General features: G+C 43.6%; 1 protein-coding gene across 2 annotated transcripts in view; it reads left to right on the top strand.

Moving 5' to 3' along the window:
- Positions 1–20,091, top strand: part of CDH2 (cadherin 2) — a 409,683-nt gene that overhangs the window by 373,300 nt on the left and 16,292 nt on the right. For both annotated transcript variants that reach the window (XM_063923643.1, XM_063923642.1), the window contains exons 12-13: positions 11,100–11,333; positions 18,017–18,250. In XM_063923643.1, the coding sequence (XP_063779713.1) occupies positions 11,100–11,333; positions 18,017–18,250 (468 nt within the window). The remainder of the gene's footprint in view (positions 1–11,099; positions 11,334–18,016; positions 18,251–20,091) is intronic.

The following is a 20,091-nucleotide window of genomic DNA, read 5'->3' as shown; positions in this document are numbered from 1 at the left end:
GACAAAGGGAAATCCGAGACAGGGTGATAACAAGGGGCCCTCTGACTAAACAACCAGGCCAGGGGCTACAAGCTAACTGACAAAAGCTGAGGTATGTGCGGAAACCCGCCAGGGAAAAGGACAACCAAAATCCACTAGTCCGTTACTCCTACCCAGCACCGCTGGATACCAGAGTGGATCTGTGGGAGCGGAATCCTCCGCAAAAGCTCCGAAACACAAATAATAAATAATAAATGATAAAGCGGCCAAGCCGCAAAACACGGCTACGCCGTGACTCACGAACACCACTGGATGTTCAAAGGTGCTCAGTCAGGACTCCAGGAACAGATGACGACTTCCGAGTACAGGACAACTGAGAACAGGAACGACCGGATACAGCAGGACTGGAAACACTCTCAGCAAACAGATACAGCATGAAAGAAGCTATTACCGGCGTCTGTGAGAAGCCCAGGAAGTGTATTTAACAGGGAGTCCTCCAATCAGCTGTTTAGAGGCTGATTGGATTAGATGCCATACAGCTGCCTAGCTGCATGGCCAGGAAACAGGTGTCCTATTAATTAAACTGGACCCAGCAACGGGGAACGCGGTCCGTCAGTGGCGTCCCCGTTGCTAGGGTCCGTGCGGCTCCGTGCGCCCGGCGTCTAGCGTTGCCAGGGAGCCGGCGGCTGTACGCGCACGGCGTCCCTGGTTGCTAGGCGCCAGGCCGCACCGACGAGCGGACCCCGGCGCCTAACAGTACCCCCCCCTTGAGGAGGGGTCAAGGAACCCCTAAAGCCAGGTTTCCGAGGAAATTCCCGAAAAAATGCCCTCTTGAGCCTCGGGGCATGGAGATCCTTATCCAGGACCCAAGACCTTTCCTCTGGACCATAGCCTCTCCAGTGCACCAGAAAATAAAGCCGACCCCGGGACAATTTGGAATCGAGAACCTTCTCCACCAAGAACTCCTGATGACCCTGTACATCTACTGGTGATTTCCCCTGAGAGATCTTCCGAGGAAATCTACTGGAAGAAACGTATGGTTTCAACAGGGAGCAATGGAACGTATTTCCGATCCGGAGAGCTCTTGGTAAACGTAACCGGAAAGCAACTGGATTGATTTTTTTAATAATATGAAATGGTCCAATAAATTTGGGGCCCAATCTAGCTGAGGTTTGTCGAAGTTTAATGTTACGAGTCGACAACCATACCCTATCTCCCACCTTAAAAGTGCAAGGACGCCGGAGCCTGTCAGAAAATTTTTTCTCTCGAAATGCCGCTTTTCTGAGAGCAAGGTGCACTTTTTTCCAAATGACTCTAAGATGAGAGGTTAAGGTTAGCGAGGAAACAGAGGAATGTTGAAAAAAAGAATTAGCTCTGGGGTGAAAACCAAAAACTGAAAAGAATGGAGACACATTAGTGGAGGAATGACAAGAATTGTTGTAAGCAAACTCCGCCAAAGGAAGAAACTCGGACCAATCATTCTGGAGTTTGGCTGAGTACAAACGCAAATACTGTTTTAATGATTGATTAACTCGCTCGGTCTGCACGTTGGATTGGGGATGGTAGCCGGATGTTAAAGACAATTTCATCTTTAATGAGGCACAAAAAGACTTCCAGAATTGTGCAATGAATTGTGGACCCCGATCAGAAACAATATCAGTGGGCAACCCATGAAGTCTGAAAACATGGCGGAGAAACAAAACTGCCAATCCCTGGGCAGATGGCAGTCGGGGAAGAGCAATGAAATGGGCCATCTTGCTAAAACGGTCCACTACCACCCATATGACTCGGAATCCGGCTGACAGAGGGAGGTCTACCACAAAATCCATGGAAATATGAGACCATGGCCTGAGAGGAACATTTAAGGGCATAAGTTGCCCGATAGGCAAGGAACGGGGAACCTTATGCTGTGCACAGACCTGACAAGAAAAAACAAACTCCTTAATGTCTTTAGAAAGACCAGGCCACCATACTGAGCGGGAGACTAATTCCAAAGTCTTAGAGATCCCCGGATGCCGGGCAACTTTGCTATCATGAAACTCAGTCAAAACAGTAGCTCTCAAAAACTCAGGGACGTAAAGACGACCAGCAGGAGTATTTCCAGGAGCTTGATGTTGAAGCTGCTTTAACTGGGTAAATAAATCTTGTGTGAGGCCTGCCCAAATGACTGAAGACGGAAGTATGGGAGTAACAGGACTGTTATTATGAACTGGAAGAAAACTGCGTGACAGGGCATCCGCCTTGGTATTCTTGGAACCTGGCCTAAAGGTGATAATAAACTTGAAACGAGTAAAAAATAAAGCCCAACGAGCCTGCCGGGCATTCAGCCGCTTAGCTGATTCGATGTACTGAAGATTTTTGTGGTCAGTCAATACTGAAATGGTATGTGTTGCTCCCTCAAGCCAATGCCTCCACTCCTCGAAAGCCCATTTAATAGCCAGTAACTCCCGGTTACCAACATCGTAGTTGGATTCAGCGGATGAGAATTTCCTGGACATAAAGGCACAAGGATGTAGTTCTAGAGAGTCCGGATCCTTCTGAGATAGGATAGCCCCCACTCCAACCTCCGAGGCATCAACCTCAACAATGAAGGGCAATTCAGGGTTGGGATGTCTGAGGACTGGGGCTGAGACAAAAGCTTGTTTCAAGGCCTGAAAGGATAACTCAGCTTCACGTGACCAGTTGGTAGGATCCGCTCCCTTCTTAGTCAGTGCCACAATGGGAGCAGCCAGGTCGGAAAAAGCATGAATAAATCTTCTATAATAATTCGCAAACCCTAAAAAGCGCTGAATTGCTTTTAAGTTGGTGGGTTGCGCCCAACTAAGGATGGCTTGGAGCTTCTTAGGTTCCATACAGAATCCCCGAGGGGAAATAATGTACCCTAAAAAGGATACCTCCGTGACATGAAACTCACACTTCTCCAGCTTGGCATATAGGTGATTTTCACGTAATTTTTGAAGAACCTGACGCACCTGGGTAACATGTTGTTCAATAGAGTCAGAATAGATCAGGATGTCGTCTAAGTAAACGACCACGAATCTTCCTAGAAAATCACGGAGCACATCGTTAATGAGATCCTGGAAAACTGCCGGAGCGTTAGACAAGCCGAACGGCATCACCAGATACTCGTAGTGACCCGACTGAGTACTGAACGCCGTCTTCCATTCATCTCCCGACTTGATTCGGATGAGGTTATACGCTCCCCTCAGGTCAATTTTAGAAAAAATCACAGCCGAACGCAGCTGATCAAAGAGGACAGAAATCAGCGGCAGAGGGTAAGTATTTTTAACTGAGATCTTATTCAGGGCTCTAAAGTCAATGCAAGGTCTGAGTGATCCATCTTTCTTCTCCACAAAGAAGAAGCCTGCACTTAAAGGGGATTTAGATGGCCTGATAAATCCTTTCCCTAGGCTCTCCTTAACATACTCATTCATGGCCGCAGTTTCTGGCCCGGACAATGCATATAACCTTCCCTTTGGCAATGTGGCACCAGGAATTAGCTCAATAGCACAATCATAAGGCCGATGGGGAGGCAGAATGTCCGCATTGCCCTTGGAAAATACATCAACAAAGTCCTGGTATTCCACGGGAATGGGTTCGGGAATGGCAGCAGCTATTCTGACGGGAAATGTAATACATTCCTTATTACAGATGGTACCCCATTGTGAGATCTCCCCCGACTGCCAATCAATGATGGGATTATGAAAGGCCAGCCAAGGGTGACCCAGAACCACTGGAACTGCTGGGCAATGGGTAAGGAAAAACTCAATTTTTTCGGAATGAAGAGCTCCTACCGTAAGTAGTACAGGGGGTGTACAGAGGGAAATAACCCCATTGGACAAGGGACTCCCATCTAAACCATGCATGGTGATACACCTACCCAAAGCTAACTGAGGAATACCCAAGGCCTTGGCCCACGTTAAGTCCATAAAGTTCCCTGCAGCTCCACTGTCAACAAAAGCCGACACCGAAGAACTGAGGCTGCCAAAGGAAACTTTAGCTGGGACTAAAAGGGAGTTATTCGAGGAGATAAGCTGCAGACCAAAGTGAACCCCCTCACAATTCACTTGGTCGAGGCGTTTCCCGACTTATTCGGACAATTACGGGCAAAATGTCCCTTACCCCCACAGTACAAACAAAGACCAGAGTTTTGCCTTCTGGCTCTTTCTTCTGGAGACAGCCGGGAGAGACCCATCTGCATGGGCTCCTCTATGTCCTCAGGAATGGAAAATACACATGGAGTAGACCTGACAGGTGCTCCTTTTTCAGCCCTCCGCTCTCTGAGACGACGATCAATCTTAATAGAAAGCTCCATGAGTTTATCGAGAGTCTCAGGAGCGGGATACTGAAGGAGACTGTCTTTTATAGACTCAGATAAGCCGAGGCGAAACTGACTGCGCAGGGCTGGGTCATTCCAGCCACAGTCGTTCGACCAACGGCGAAACTCCGTAGAATAAACCTCTGCAGGATTTCTACCCTGTCTGAGAGCGCGTAACTGACTCTCAGCGGATGCCTCTCTATCAGGGTCATCATACAAAAGCCCTAAAGACCCCAGAAAGGCGTCTACTGACAACAATGCCGGATCCTCTGCTTTTAAACCAAAAGCCCAGGTCTGAGGATCCCCCTGGAGCAAAGAAATAATAATTCCGACCCGCTGAGATTCAGTACCTGAGGAGATTGGTCTTAAACGAAAATAAAGTTTACAGGACTCTTTAAAATTAAAAAACTCCTTCCTATCACCAGAAAAGCGGTCAGGCAAGTGCATTTTTGGTTCAGGGACTACCCTCGGGGAAGTTCGTAAAAGATCTTCCTGCGACTTCACCCGAAGGGAAAGATCCTGAACCATCTGAGTAAGTTCTTGAATCTGGCTAACTAGGAGCTGGCCAGGATTTGGCCCTAAACCAGTGGGATTCATGAGGCCGATAAATCTTACAAAACTGAATAAGGAAAAAATCAAACCCTGTTTAATTTTAAGTTTGGGTGTGGCCGGTAATAATGTTATGATTCCAGCACTCTGGTCTGAGGAGGTCCTATTGCAAGGACCGGAGCACTGGAACGTAATGCTGGGGAAGGAAGCGGGAATAGAAAGTAGCCCCTGGCGCCCTAACTCCGTTGTCTCGCCCGTGCTGTCAGAAATCCCCTGCGAGACTATGGTTGCTTGAGCCCATGGCAGCCGCGTTTGAAGGGCGGATTATGTCTGCCCAACTCCGATGCCCCCTCAGGTCTTAATGGGAGACAAAGGGAAATCCGAGACAGGGTGATAACAAGGGGCCCTCTGACTAAACAACCAGGCCAGGGGCTACAAGCTAACTGACAAAAGCTGAGGTATGTGCGGAAACCCGCCAGGGAAAAGGACAACCAAAATCCACTAGTCCGTTACTCCTACCCAGCACCGCTGGATACCAGAGTGGATCTGTGGGAGCGGAATCCTCCGCAAAAGCTCCGAAACACAAATAATAAATGATAAAGCGGCCAAGCCGCAAAACACGGCTACGCCGTGACTCACGAACACCACTGGATGTTCAAAGGTGCTCAGTCAGGACTCCAGGAACAGATGACGACTTCCGAGTACAGGACAACTGAGAACAGGAACGACCGGATACAGCAGGACTGGAAACACTCTCAGCAAACAGATACAGCATGAAAGAAGCTATTACCGGCGTCTGTGAGAAGCCCAGGAAGTGTATTTAACAGGGAGTCCTCCAATCAGCTGTTTAGAGGCTGATTGGATTAGATGCCATACAGCTGCCTAGCTGCATGGCCAGGAAACAGGTGTCCTATTAATTAAACTGGACCCAGCAACGGGGAACGCGGTCCGTCAGTGGCGTCCCCGTTGCTAGGGTCCGTGCGGCTCCGTGCGCCCGGCGTCTTGCGTTGCCAGGGAGCCGGCGGCTGTACGCGCACGGCGTCCCTGGTTGCTAGGCGCCAGGCCGCACCGACGAGCGGACCCCGGCGCCTAACAGCCGCAGCAAGCTTATCTCCGGTTCGCACTGTTGGACTGTCATCTTCAATTCCAGGCCTCTCCACAGAACCGAGGGTATTCACCAAGGTGATGGCGGAAATGATGGTTCTCCTCCGCAGACAGGGGGTGAACATAATTCCATATCTGGACGATCTGCTGATAAAGGCATCGTCCAAGGAGAAGCTGTTACAGTCCATAGCTCTTACGACCCAACTTCTCAAGGAACATGGTTGGATCCTGAATCTTCCAAAATCACATCTGGAACCAACCAGGAGGTTGTCATTTCTGGGAATGAGCCTCGACATGGAAGTGCAGAGGGTGTTTCTTCCAGAGGATAAAGCATTGTTGATACAAACAATGGTCCGGGATGTCCTGAAGCCAGCCCGGGTGTCGGTTCATCAGTGCATTCGCCTTCTGGGGAAGATGGTGGCCTCTTACGAGACTCTGCAGTACGGGTGATTTCATGCTCGGTCCTTTCAACTGGATCTCCTGTACAAATGGTCGGGATCTCATCTACACATGCACCAGAGAATACGTCTGTCGCCAAAGGCCAGGATCTCCTCTGGTGGCTGCAATTACCTCACCTTCTGGAGGGCCGCAGGTTCGGGATTCAGGACTGGATCCTTCTAACCACGGATGCAAGTCTCCGGGGCTGGGGCGCAGTCACTCAAGGGGAAGCCGGCCTGACGATAAACATTCTGGAATTAAGAGCCGTCTACAACGGGCTTCTCCAAGTGGCCCATCTTCTGAGAATTTGGGCTTTTCAAGTGCAGTCAGACAATGTAACGACAGTGGCTTATATAAACTGACAGGGCGGAACGAAGAGCAGAACTGCAATGTCAGAGGTAACAAGAATCATCCTCTGGGTGGAAAAACACGCGTTGGCGCTGTCAGCAATCTTCATTCCGGGAGTAGACAACTGGGAAGCGGACTTCCTCAGCAGACACGATCTCCTTCCAGGAGAGTGGGGCCTCCATCCGGAGGTGTTCACGGAGGTGACAAGTCTTTGGGGCGTACCTCAAATAGACATGATGGCCTCTTGTCTCAACAAGAAGCTTCGGCGGTATTGTTCCAGGTCGAGGGACCTGCAAGCCGTGGCGGTGGACGCCCTGGTGACTTTGTGGGTGTTCCAGTCTGTGTACGTGTTTCCTCCACTTCCACTCATTCCAACAGTTCTAAAACTCATAAGGAGAACAAAAGTTCAGGCAATCCTCATTGCTCCAGACTGGCCAAGAAGGGCTTGGTACGCGGATCTTCTGGATCTACTGCTAGAAGAGCCGAGGCCTCTTCCTCTTCGGGAGGACCTGCTGCAGCAGGGGCCGTTCGCTTATCAAGACTTACCGTGGCTACGTTTGACGGCATGGAGGTTGAACGCCAGATACTAGTTCGGAAGGGCATTTGGAACAAAGTCATTCCTACCCTAATACAGGCTAGGAAAGGAGTAACGTCTAAACATTACCATCGCATTTGGAAAAAATATGTGTCTTGGTGTGAATCCAAGAGGTTTCCTACGGTGGAGTTTAAACTTGGACGGTTTCTCCTCTTCCTCCAAGCAGGTGTGGGTATGGGCCTGAGATTAGGTTCCGTAAAGGTCCAGATTTCGGCCCTATCCATTTTCTTCCAGAAACAGTTGGCTGTCCTCCCTGAGGTTCAGACCTTTTTGTGCCGCCTACGACACCCTGGGATCTTAACGTGATGTTGCAGTTCTTCCAGTCGGACTGGTTTGAGCCTCTACAGGAGGTTGAGGTCAAGTTTCTCATGTGGAAGGCTGTCACTTTGGTGGCCTTGGCTTCTGCTAGACGTGTGTCGGAGTTGGGGGCTTTGTCATGTTAAAGCCCATACATGATCTTCCATGAAGATAGAGCTGAGTTCAGGACACGTTCACATTTCCTTCCGAAGGCTGTGTCGGCATTTCATATCAACCAACCTATTGTGGTACCAGTTGCTACTGACTCCTCAATTTCAGGAAAGTCCTTGGCTGTTATAAGGGCTCTGAAAATCTATGTGAAGAGGACTGCTCGTCACAGAAAATCGGACTCTCTGTTTGTTCTGTATGATCTCAAGAAAATTGGGTGTCCTGCTTCTAAGCAGACAATCTCTTGCTGGATCAGGTTCACTATCTAGCATGTGTATTCTACGGCATGCCTGCCGTGTCCTACGTCTGTTAAGGCCAACAGCACTCGTAAGGAGGGTTCTTCTTGGGCGGCTGCCAGGTGTGTCTCGTCTTTACAACTATGCCGAGCAGCTACTTGATCGGGGTCGAACACGTTCGCAAAGTTCTACAAGTTCGATACTTTGGCCTCTGAGGACCTGAAGTTTGGTCAATCAGTTCTGCAGGAGTCTCCGCGCTCTCCCTCCCATTCTGGGAGCTTTGGTACATCCCCATGGTACTAATGTGGACCCCAGCATCCTCTAGGACGCAAGAGAAAATAGGATTTTAATTACCTACTGGTAAATCCTTTTCTCGTAGTCCGTAGAGGATGCTGGGCGCCTGCCCAGTGCTTCGTGATCCTGCAGTAGTTACTTAGTTCAGTACTGCTTAGTTCTTGGTAAGTACTGTTTCGTTACTTGGTAAGTAATATTATTCAGCCGCTTCTGATGTTTCAAGCTAGTTATCTTGGTTTGCCTTGTGTGTGAGCTGGTGTGAATCTCGCCACTATCTGTGTAAAATCCTTCTCTCAAAGTTGTCCATCTCCTCGGGCACAGTTTCTAGAATGAGTCTGGTAGGAGGGGCATAGAGGGAGGAGCCAGCCCACACTCTCAAACTCTTAAAGTGCCAATGGCTCCTAGTGGACCCGTCTATACTCATGGTACTAATGTGGACCCCAGCATCCTCTACGGACTACGAGAAAAGGATTTACTGGTAGGTAATTAAAATCCTATTTTTTCTCACTCTACATACGTTTCAGGCATTACAATGTTAACAGCTGTATACAAACTGGCCAAGTATGACTGCTATCTACAATGCTAGCCAGCCATGGCCAGCTTCACCCCTGATAGGTGCTTATTCTGAGTTGGGAGCAAGTGACTTTGCACCTGGCAAACCTTGGGGGTGATTCAGACCTGATCGCTGGGCTGCTAACTTTGTTGTCTTGCGTTCAGATAATCGCTGCCTCCAGGGGGTGTAAATTTGCCATGCAAGTGTGCGATCCCATGTGTACGCCGAGTTGCAAAAATCCACTGTGTGCAGTTTCTGCTTAGCCCAGGACTTACTCCTACAGTGATCAGAACAGGCTGATCGGGGCTGGAGCTCACGTCAGACACCCTCCCTGAAAATGCTTGGGAACGCCTGCGTTTTTATGGGCACTCCCAGTAAATGGTCAGTTATCACCCACAAACGGCCTCTTCCTGTCAGTCACATTGCGAATGCCCGTGTGAATTCAATTTTGCTGACGGGCGATGCCCGTTGTTCTTGGCCAACGTGCGTGCACATTGCGATGCATGCGCAGTTACACCATCAGGTCTGAATCAGGCCCCATGTTGCAGTGCATGAGGCGCAAATACATTTTCTTTTTATTATATTTTCTTTTTTTGCATGCAGGGTACTGTAAGTGCTGGCTGCTTTTGCATGTGGCCCACAAATGTTTTACAATTTTTCTTATACTGAAAGTCGCCCCTCCTAAATCTAAATCTTTCTGCACATTTTAAATCTGCTTACAGTGCAATGTGTTTCTCCAGGTGCAAAGTTACAATTGGGCTCCCGTTCAGCTCTGCATCAGCCGTTCCATGTCAGTTTGTGTATCCTAGGTTAGGTGTATGATTAATCGTTATGGGGGGAAGTGGTATCAGTGCATGGTATATCTTCCCCATGTACACTATTACTGCACCTCTGTCATTACTGGCACTCTTATCTACAAGATAGCACACCGATGTCCCAGCCCATGTGTGAACGGTCAGTGGCACTGACCATTCTGACACCTAGAGCTATAGATTTCCGCAGCTGTAGGTGTTGTTGCCCCATTCACAGCCACGGTAGTGACTGTTGCAGCTGCCGGACTCTGAACTGCATAAGAGATCTCGCAATGCTTGCAAGATCTCATGCATGCCCAGTGGAGATGGCCAGGAGGAGAGACACAGTGCATTACCACTAGGCTGATGTGTTGTGGGCTCTGGCAGGGATCACCAGAGGGGGGAGTTTTCACTCCCTCACTCCGGCATTTGAGATGTTAATACATCTCGTCGCCACTGCTTCCCCTCAGTAAAGAGGCGAAGCAGGAAGAGAAATACCGGCATGATCCGTGCAAGGATCTCCCATTTTAATGAATAACATAGTTGAAGCAAAGTGTATGACATATCAGTTTAAAAATAGCAATCTCAGACTCTGCTTGTACGCAGAGTATGCCATTTATTGCTGCTTACATACGTGGTAAATGCAAACATCAGAAGTGACATGAACTTAGTAAACATGTTGATTGTGTCTGTTTTCAGTGGGGTTACTTGTAAATGTGTTAGCTATTGTCACAAATTTCATTGAGCTTCCTCCCATCTCTTTGTTTGTCAATGTATGACATGTATGTTTCAATGAACAGCAGGGATGAAGCAAAGCGAATTGCTTAAAACATGTCTCAACTTAAAACATGACAATTTCGTACTTTGTGTATAGAATATGCCATTTACTGTATCAGTACTCCCTTTCATTATAAATGCACACATCACAGGCACCTAACAATGCAGACAATAATAGACCCATCTATGTTTTGCTATAAGCCGTGTGCTCTCTCTCCTAGCGGTGTAAACTTCTTCCCTAATCAATAGTAAAGAAAATGGGAACCGCACTGCTTTTGGCCCAAAGGAATGAAAAAAGCCTTCCTTTTACTATTGATGTAGTGTTTCTTTGTTATACCTTTGTTTGCCATTTATTTTATTAAAGTCTCTTTAATTATGTGTACTGTAAGAAATGCAGTTTCTATTTTCTATTCACAAGCTCCTTAATAGGTAACTTGTAAGGTCTGTCATTCAGCGTGTTCCAATACCAGAACCCAGCCTTTGTCAGCTTTGCTGTTATTTATCAGTTATGTAAGAATTGTTTACAATCTAATTATTTATCTTTGTAAAACTTTACACTTGTCTTGTTATATCCACCAGGTGTCTATCTTGTAAATGAAATGTCTATGTGTTGTTATTTATGACTATACTAATTTAATTACATTTTTATTAGGTATTCCTCCAATGAGTGGCACAGGAACATTGCAGATATATTTGCTGGACGCAAATGATAACGCCCCTCAGGTCTTTCCAAAAGAAGTAGAAATTTGTGAGCGACCAGATCCAAACGCAATTAACATTACAGCAGTAGATGCTGACATAAACCCCAATGCAGGACCTTTCATCTTTGAACTACCATACAGCCCAATGGATATTAAGAAAAACTGGACTATTACCCGACTCAATGGTAAAATATATTTTCCTTTACATGAAAATGACTTTGTTTTACCAAGTGCTATATAATCTATAATACTATCTTGACAAAGGGGGGAATTCAATTGAGGGTGGGAAATGTAAAAAACGCATTTTTCCTACAGCCGCTGGGTTTTGCTATTCAATTAGATGACGGAAAATGTGACGCAGTGGCACCTTGTTTCACGCATTTCCAGAGCAAGTCTGATTTTTTTTCCTAAAATTGTTATTCTTAGGAAAAATCACTGGGACTTGCTCTGGCACCCCAGCACGATGGGCACATTTTTTTTATTTTTATTTGCTTGCTAAACCACGAATTCCCCCCTAAGGGGATATTTATCAAAGCTTGGAGAGAGACAAAGTGGAGAGATATAAAGTACTACCCAGTCAGCTTATTTTGAATGAAAATATCCCTACTGTGTACTAAAGTTAACTCACAGGGACAGTGATAGAGACAGTCTGAAGGTGGGGAAAAAAGTGGAGCCAAACTCTGAAAAGTTGTTTAGAGTTTGATACATAGTGATCAGATTGTAGTCCACATTGATACTGCGTACTTTAATAAAAAATCACCTTAACAAGTAGGTCCTATAGCGCTTTACGTTTATCTGTCTATAATATAGTTTATTCCACTAAGGGGCGCCAAAGGGTCACCAAAATATATATACCCTTACCAAAAATATTAAGCTCGGGCCGGCACTGATCACAGGCCTTCTCTCTTTTATGAGCCTTACTCAATTTGTAATGGCTAATGTGCGCACATAATATACATATGTGATATTGGGTCTCCTACATATACCTGTATAATGTAACTAGTAAACTTTGAAACAATTTGGATGTTAAACTGAGTGGGCTTCTAATTATTGTAAGAATTTGTTTACAGATATTGTGTATTGTAGTATTGTGTGTCAGGGGTTTTATAAACATTATATAAAGCAAAGTCTTAAATTGAGATTATCGTGACTTTATAATACAGTATTTTGTAAGTACCAATATGCTGAACAGAGCTATACAGTTTAAATACTGTCTGTTAGACTTTAAAAAAAATCCCTTGCTATGCAGGAGGTCAGTAGTTCCAGGTATCATCATACAGTATTGATAAAACAGTAATGAGCGCTTCGAAAAATTTAAAACTATGTGGCACCTGTAAAAAAGAGATTTTTTGTTAGCATATGTTTACAGCTCTTTTTGAGAGCTTTGTTTGCGGTATGTCCATGAGAGATCTAACTTTCCCTACCTCACTCCCAGTCCACGGGATTCCTCAGCCTGATGGTATAAGTAGCTGTCCGTGGCTTGGATGTTCTTCTCCTCCACCGCTGCGTCCAGCGGAGAGGTGGAGTGTGGCGGGGTTTAGCGGGTGACGTCACTCGGCGGCGTCCGATCTCTCCGGCGGCAGAATGTCCTTGTAATACCGCTAGGTCATGGGTTCTAATCTTGGGTATGACTGCATATTCAACGTTTTATTCAGTGGAGTAGTTTGTTGCAGCACCTCCGTGACTGCTGGCCGTGCTGTCCAGTGCAGACGCTCTAATCCTCACTGTCAGGCAGGGCTGTAATAGTCATCATCATACAGTATATCATTGCTGCAGTCACGCCAAACAGTCTCTCTCAGTGTGCCAGGTCCCTTCAGACCCTACTAGCATTGGGTGTCTTTTTTCCGCAAATGTGTCTTAGTTGCAATGTGGCTACAGGAGACTGTGCTGATTAATTTAATATGCGGCAGTTGTATATATGTGTACGACTGAAACTCTGAATTTGCATGCAAAGTGCTAAAAAGCAGTTGCCACAGCTTTTTTCTATGTCAAGTTCCATTGTGCTTCATATACAGGATTCCGTCATACTCATATATACAAGTGTCACATATCAATTTGATCAGTACAGTTTCCTGGTACGTTCTACTAGCACTGTGTTGTGACTAAGGGAGTAATTCAGATCTGATCGCTGGGCTGCATTTTTTGCTGCCCTGCGATCAGATAGTCACCGCCCACATAGGGAGGGTAAAATCGCTGTGCAGGTGTGCGATCGCATGTGTTGCAGAGCTGCACAAAAATCAGTTTGTGCAGTCTCTGTGCAGTCCAGGACTTCCTTATCCAGTGCGACTGAATCCTGCAGATCGAAGCCGGGGCTGACGTCAGACACCCTCCCTGAAAATGCTTGAGCCCGCCTACGTTTTTCCAGACACTCCCTGAAAACGGTCAGTTGCCACCCACAAACAGCCTCTTCCTGTCAATCACCTTGCGAACACCCGTGCGTACCATTCCGTCACTGACCAGCAATGCCTGTTGTAGCCATCCGACGCGCCGGCGCATTGCGGAGCATACGCAGTTCGGATCTGATCGCTGCTGTGCGAAAACGCACAGTAGCGATCAGATCTGAATTAGGCCTAAGATTAATTTTTTGCCAAGAAAGACGCTCAATACTTGCAGAGTTGCACAAGACCTGCAGCTCATTCACGGCAGGCATCTTGTGATGCAGGGCGTATTGAGGCTAGATGCAAGAATACGATATACCAAGTATATAATTGTTCAGGCGATCTCAGTGTTTTAAACAAGATGCTGTATAATGGAAGATAGTCAGTCTCCCTTAAACAATACAAAGACTAAAAGATAGAGAGTACAGCGCTAATAGTAGTATATACACATTGATACAATATTATCAATAAAAAGATTATTTTAATACATCAATAAATACAATGGATAAACCAGATAAGGGGAATGATAAAATTGATTTCACGTGATTAAACAGTGCCAAAGTGGGAGAGCATATTAATCCCATGCAGGGTCAATGGATAGTTCAGTGCAAATTGTAGTTATCCTAATGCAATATCCAGTTGATAGATAGATAGATAGATAGATAGATAGATAGATAGATAGATAGATAGATAGATAGATAGATAGATAGATAGAACCTGCTCTGTGGTCAGAATTTATAGGATCCAGTTGGCGGAGGTTCAGTTTTGCAGCAAAGTCTAGTGCGCAATAGATTAACTTTTTATTGCTAATATTGTATCAATGTGTATATACTACTATTAGCGCTGTACTCTCTATTTTTAATTCTTTGTTATTAGGCTAGATGTATGAGGACACATCTGTAAGCATATCTCTGTTCAGTTAGGACAGACAAGCATGTGGCTAATCAGATGGATCCAGCGATTGACCTGCACAACTCAGCCTTATGTAGGGTGACCATATTATCCCTTTTACCTGGGACGCTCATGGATTACACAGGTTCTGTGGCTGATTTAAACTAGCTTAAATGTAGGCTTCAAATCAGCCAGCCACAGAACCTGTGTAATCCATGAGCTTCCCAGGTAACAGGGATAATATGGTCATCCTACCTTTTGGAGCAAAACAGTACAGTTAGATGATTATACAAATGGTCAGATTGCGCTACTTATCCTTCCCAGTTTTACATCATTCTCGTCTGACAGCTGATTACATTGTTGAGCTATAAAAAATTTTTTGTCAACATGTGCATTTATTTGCAGCCACTACACCTGTAGTCAGCAGAATGAACATCAAACACTTGAATGATAACACTTAATTGCTAACTAATGCTATAGAAGTTGTAAACTTTCAGGTTATCAAAGTCCCTCCTTCAAGCACAAAACTGTAAAAGGTTCTACTGCAATGCAATTAGATGCAAAGTCATTAACCTGATCTATTGACATACCACTTTTGTTTCCACTGCTGGGCTGACACGGAGTTCTTCAATTAAATTGATGTTCCCTTTCTCAATTTTGTTCATGCTTTTTGTTTGTCAAAATATCTTTTCACAGAAGCGACAGCGTTTTAAAAAACACTGTAGTCCTTTATCATCTCTTTGTATACAGATATATTTCTTTTCTATACACTAACTAGCAGCAACATGGGAAAAATCAGCACATTTTGACACTGCTAACTGTACAAGATATAAATTGTTCAAACATGTGGCCGCATCCATGATCAAAATACACAGCAAACACAATTATGATTCATCCTGCACTGAATCACAGTTAAATACAACGAAAGTTGTATGTTTTTAACTCAGCTTTTGTCTATTACACAGCTTTTGTCTATTAGACTGGTTTTATTAATATCAGAACCTGCTGCTACAATTGCACTTCTTCCACCAGCTGTTAATGTTACAAATGGTGAAAATGTTGTTTGTTCTGTCACCCATGTTTTATAGAAATTGTAGACATAGCTGTGTAAAATCATCTACTATTGTTTCTTTTATAGAAAGCAACATTTTAAGAGCAAAACTATTTTTACATTTTTTATTTTTTTTTATCTACAAAATATATTGCTGGAGTTTATATAGAAATGTGCCCTGCATTTTCTAAGGAAATATTACAGCTAATAAAAAAGTTGTTGCTGTACAAACAGACTTTATAAATTTTACTGATATCTTTTATGTGCCAAAGTTTCAGTGTAGCATAAATCACAAAAGCCTTTGCTATATATACTGCGAAAGGAAATCGCCACACTGAGATATGTGATTATATATTGGTTAGTGTAAAAATGTTCTATTCTCTGCAATTTTTCTGCTGCTTTTCTTTGGTATGTATGTACTGTAGTTAAAAACACAATTGTGTTACGTGAATTGAATAGAAATTTATTTTAGATTAGTAGTAGGAGATATTTCCTTACAGTAGTGGTTCCTAAACAGGGTGTCACACCTTGGGGTTCCGCAGGGCACTTGTATGGTCAACAGTAGTTGGTCCAATGCAAAATCAAATTATTTATGGTTAATCTGATGGCAAAACTATTGCTGCTGGATGTCAGTAAAAAAATATGCGGGCAAACAGAAGTGCAACCATGTCCATAACCACATAATCAAACCTAAGGATGGGAGATAACCACAACTGACTTAATATATTTTGCAGAGTATCTTAATAAGCAACTTTTGGCCTAAGGGTGCCATGAAAAATAAGTTGATAGTTTATGACGCCATGATTTAAGAAAGTTTGGGAACCACTGCCCTATAGATATCAGTCATCCTCTAAGTCATGGGTCTTCCACCTGCGACCCTTTAGCTGCTGTGGAGCTACACATCCCAGCACATCCTGCCACTGTTTTTGTACTAAGGCGTGCTAAAACTGAGGCAGGGCATGCTGGGATGTAGAGTATAGTTCCACAGCACCTGGGGGGCTGCAGTTTGAAGACCCATGCTCTAAGTGATCCTATGGAATGAAACTACAGACTACCATTTCTAGCCAACTTTTACATAGCATGGCTGATAACAGATAATGAAATATAACACTGATATATATATTTGCAAATGGTTTTAGTAGCTCTTTTGTGTAAGGAAACTGTTGGATGTGTTAGGCGTCCTTCTGACCGGAGGGTCTTATGCTGATAGGGCAGGACAAGAGCAGGGACAGTTGCCTCATGTTTATAAAGATGTACTCACTACAATTATAGTAAACTGTGTGCATTTAAGAGCGCCACTTGAAAATAAATAAAATGAATGTGATATATTAGTTCAGGACCACTGACATACAGTATGGTTGCATGAGCAGACATCTTTCTTGCCTACTGTTAATTAGACAGTGTTGTTTACTAGTTACAGTATTAAAAAAAAACACAAAACTTTAAAAGTTTATTTGTGAGGGGATGTTTCAATTGAATCCACTTGTGCTTTTATTGTTTTCCCCATTATGGCTATGGATCAGGCAAGTAGGCAGTATACATATTTCCCAATTTACTCAGAGGGCTTTGTGCACCTATTGCACCATGTGTCCTATGCCTTCTATGTGCAAAGAGTTGCTTAAGTCACAGTATATGCCTCCAATTACATTGAACCTTTTCTTATTTATTCCTAAATACGGATCGTCAGATTCTCAGATGCCTAATGAGAGGGGAGCCCCAGCACTGTCTTTACAGCCTGAAAGTTTGTTTAGAACCATAGAAATTGGTGGTAACAGCAGGTTTTGTTATTGTTATTTTTTAATTGCTTTGTTTAACAATAATACAAACCAAACATTCCCATGTTAAATACAGTTAATCAAATTGTGATATAATTTGCAAATAAAATGGCATAAACAGCAGGCTTCCAATGTGCTTATTTGTTTCTCAGTGTTGGTAGCAGCTTGTTTAAATATCCAGGTGGATAATTGGGTTAGTCATGTGACATCCTGTAGGGAAGGTGGCTGGCACACTAAGGTTTACATGCATTAACCCTTTCACCTCCAAAGATGTACTGACAATAGACAATGCAAAGAGGCACCTGCGCATCCTAGAAATTACGCTGAGTCACTTTATGATATATCATTGTACATCTTGCCTTTCTAGTGACATTTTCTTGATGAACACAGCTGGGAGCAATAAAGTTGGTCATATATGCTGCATGGTGACAGACAATAGGCTATTATAGACGTAACTGAACATAAGTTGCAGCTTGTGTGTTCCCCATTGCCATATTAGACAAAGATTCTGCTGTCCACGTATAGGCACTTTGAAATTGTCTGCAAATTTTCTCCACTGAAGCACTCTCTGCCGTTGAGTGTTGTATAATCAGCATCTCAGTATCAATAATTTGAACATGATGAAGCTAGAAATTACATTAATAATGGGGCTAGGATCATTGCATTGGTTTCCTAAACCTTGCCTTATCATTGTACCAAAGAAGCAAACATACTTTATTATATAATTGCAGTGCTCTGATAATTAATTGTCAACCGGAATGTGCTTTTTATAGGTGACCACGCCCAGCTCAGTCTGAAGATTGGATTCCTCGATGATGGTATCTATAACATTCCGATTCAAATCACAGATTCAGGAAACCCCTCGATGTCAAACACGTCATACCTTCGGGTGAAAGTCTGCTCCTGTGACGCGAATGGTTACTGCAGCGGTGTCGCCCCCATCATTGGGACTGGTCTGGGGACGGGAGCTATTATTGCAATTCTTCTTTGCATCATCATATTGCTCAGTAAGTTATCTCATCACTTCAGCAAAATGTACATTGTGCATATATTGGACGGAACAATGATTATGGTAACATTTTAAATATTAAATAAGCAAAATATTTCCCTAGCTGTTGTTGAACTACAACTGTCTCCATGCTCTGGTGATCAGCTCGTGGTCACAATGAAAAGAAGACAGGCATACTTTACTCTTTATTATGTAATAAAAATATTTTAACACTGGTTGAAGGATACTTTTGTGGGAATCACACCCTAAACATTTTATTGTCCAGGTATTATCACATAGTGAGATTGGGAATGGCAGTGTCGGGCATCTTATACAGTACAAGAGCAGCACAGTACCTGTCCATACATAGTGTAAGCCACTGTGACTTTGAAATGTGTCCCCACCCACACACACGCACACCCTTTCAAACACTATTGATACCTGGACAAAATGATTGAGCGGCTATATTCAAGTTTGATCGACTCCTTTGTTTTTCGTTTTGCTTCTTGGTTGTTTTTGCATCAGATACAGAACATGGTCTTTATTGGTGTCATTATTTTCGGCCCTTTTTTGTGATTAATCTGTGTTCTCCGATAGGATTGACAAGAGAATCAATAGGATTGACTTGCATTTCTTGTTACAGCCAGCATTTAGCAGGCTGCCTAAATCTGTCATACTGTTATCTAGTGTTTCACATAAATGTAAAATAAAAGATACAGACTCAATATATTATAATTCGGTCTTGTTCTCGATTTTACCAGGACCAGAATATTAATCATAAACATTGATTAATATATAAATACCTTTTTTCAATTCTTCTGCATGCCTGAATTTAACAAGATGGTTTGCATAGTCCTAATTGGGTGTTATAAACTACATGATTCTCAGCTAGATATTGCAAGAATTAAAATGAGGCTTACTTTATACTGTACATCAAGTGGGATATGAAAAGCGTTGCCGCTAGAAGAAGACACAAATGTAGTATGGTTCTAAATAACAATCCACACATAAATATTCTAGCAGTACTGTATTTTCCTCTAGTACCCCTCTAGCTTGCTACATTGGTGATGGATTGGAGAATCTTTTGAAATCTTTGTCATATTTATTAGGGAACATTGTTTTAAGCTTGTGCTGTAACAAACTGAGTTATATTTTTACTTATTTTTAAAGATAGTGTGTATGGATTATTTGCATAAAATATACTGAAAAACAATCTTCCCAAAATAAGTATAATATAAAGGGGCAGATTTATCAACAAGTGATATTCTTGTTATCACTCATTACGAATGATATTTGATGATCCAGCCAATCAGCTCATAACTGTCATTTTTCAAATACTGTACATTGATTGGCTGGAGCCCCAATTATCATTCGTAATGAGTGATAACAAGAATATCACTTATTGATAAATCTGCCCCAAAGTAATTTATTTGTTTCTATTTGAAAATTGTCTGGAGCAAATGTAATAGACTGCGTGCGGCATGAGAGATTTTGTAAATTTTTAGTAAAGTAAAAATAGGTTTGTTTTGCATTTCTAAAATAAATTCTGTTTTAAATCTCAAGGTTACATAGCCGAAATGTTACCGCTGCCAGCAAGTGGACAGGCACTTTACAAATAGACAGATCATTATAAATGACAAAGTTCATATGTCTATTACATTTGGGACTCTGGGCCTGATTCAGAAATCTATGTTAACTTGATGTTAACGCACATATCCGATGATTTGAGATTTGTACACGTGCAGAGGCTGCACTGCTTATGTTCAGATCTTATCTGCAATATGGCTTGCAGTGGCATGGATGCCGCAGCCTGATTGACAGGCAGCCACAGAGAGTGTTTGACAAAATAGGGCCAGTGTG

This window comes from Pseudophryne corroboree, chromosome 5 (assembly GCF_028390025.1).
Source record: "Pseudophryne corroboree isolate aPseCor3 chromosome 5, aPseCor3.hap2, whole genome shotgun sequence".
Classification (NCBI taxonomy): domain Eukaryota; kingdom Metazoa; phylum Chordata; class Amphibia; order Anura; family Myobatrachidae; genus Pseudophryne; species Pseudophryne corroboree.
Note: the sequence above shows the minus strand (reverse complement) of the source record. Positions and strands in the feature narration are given on the sequence as shown.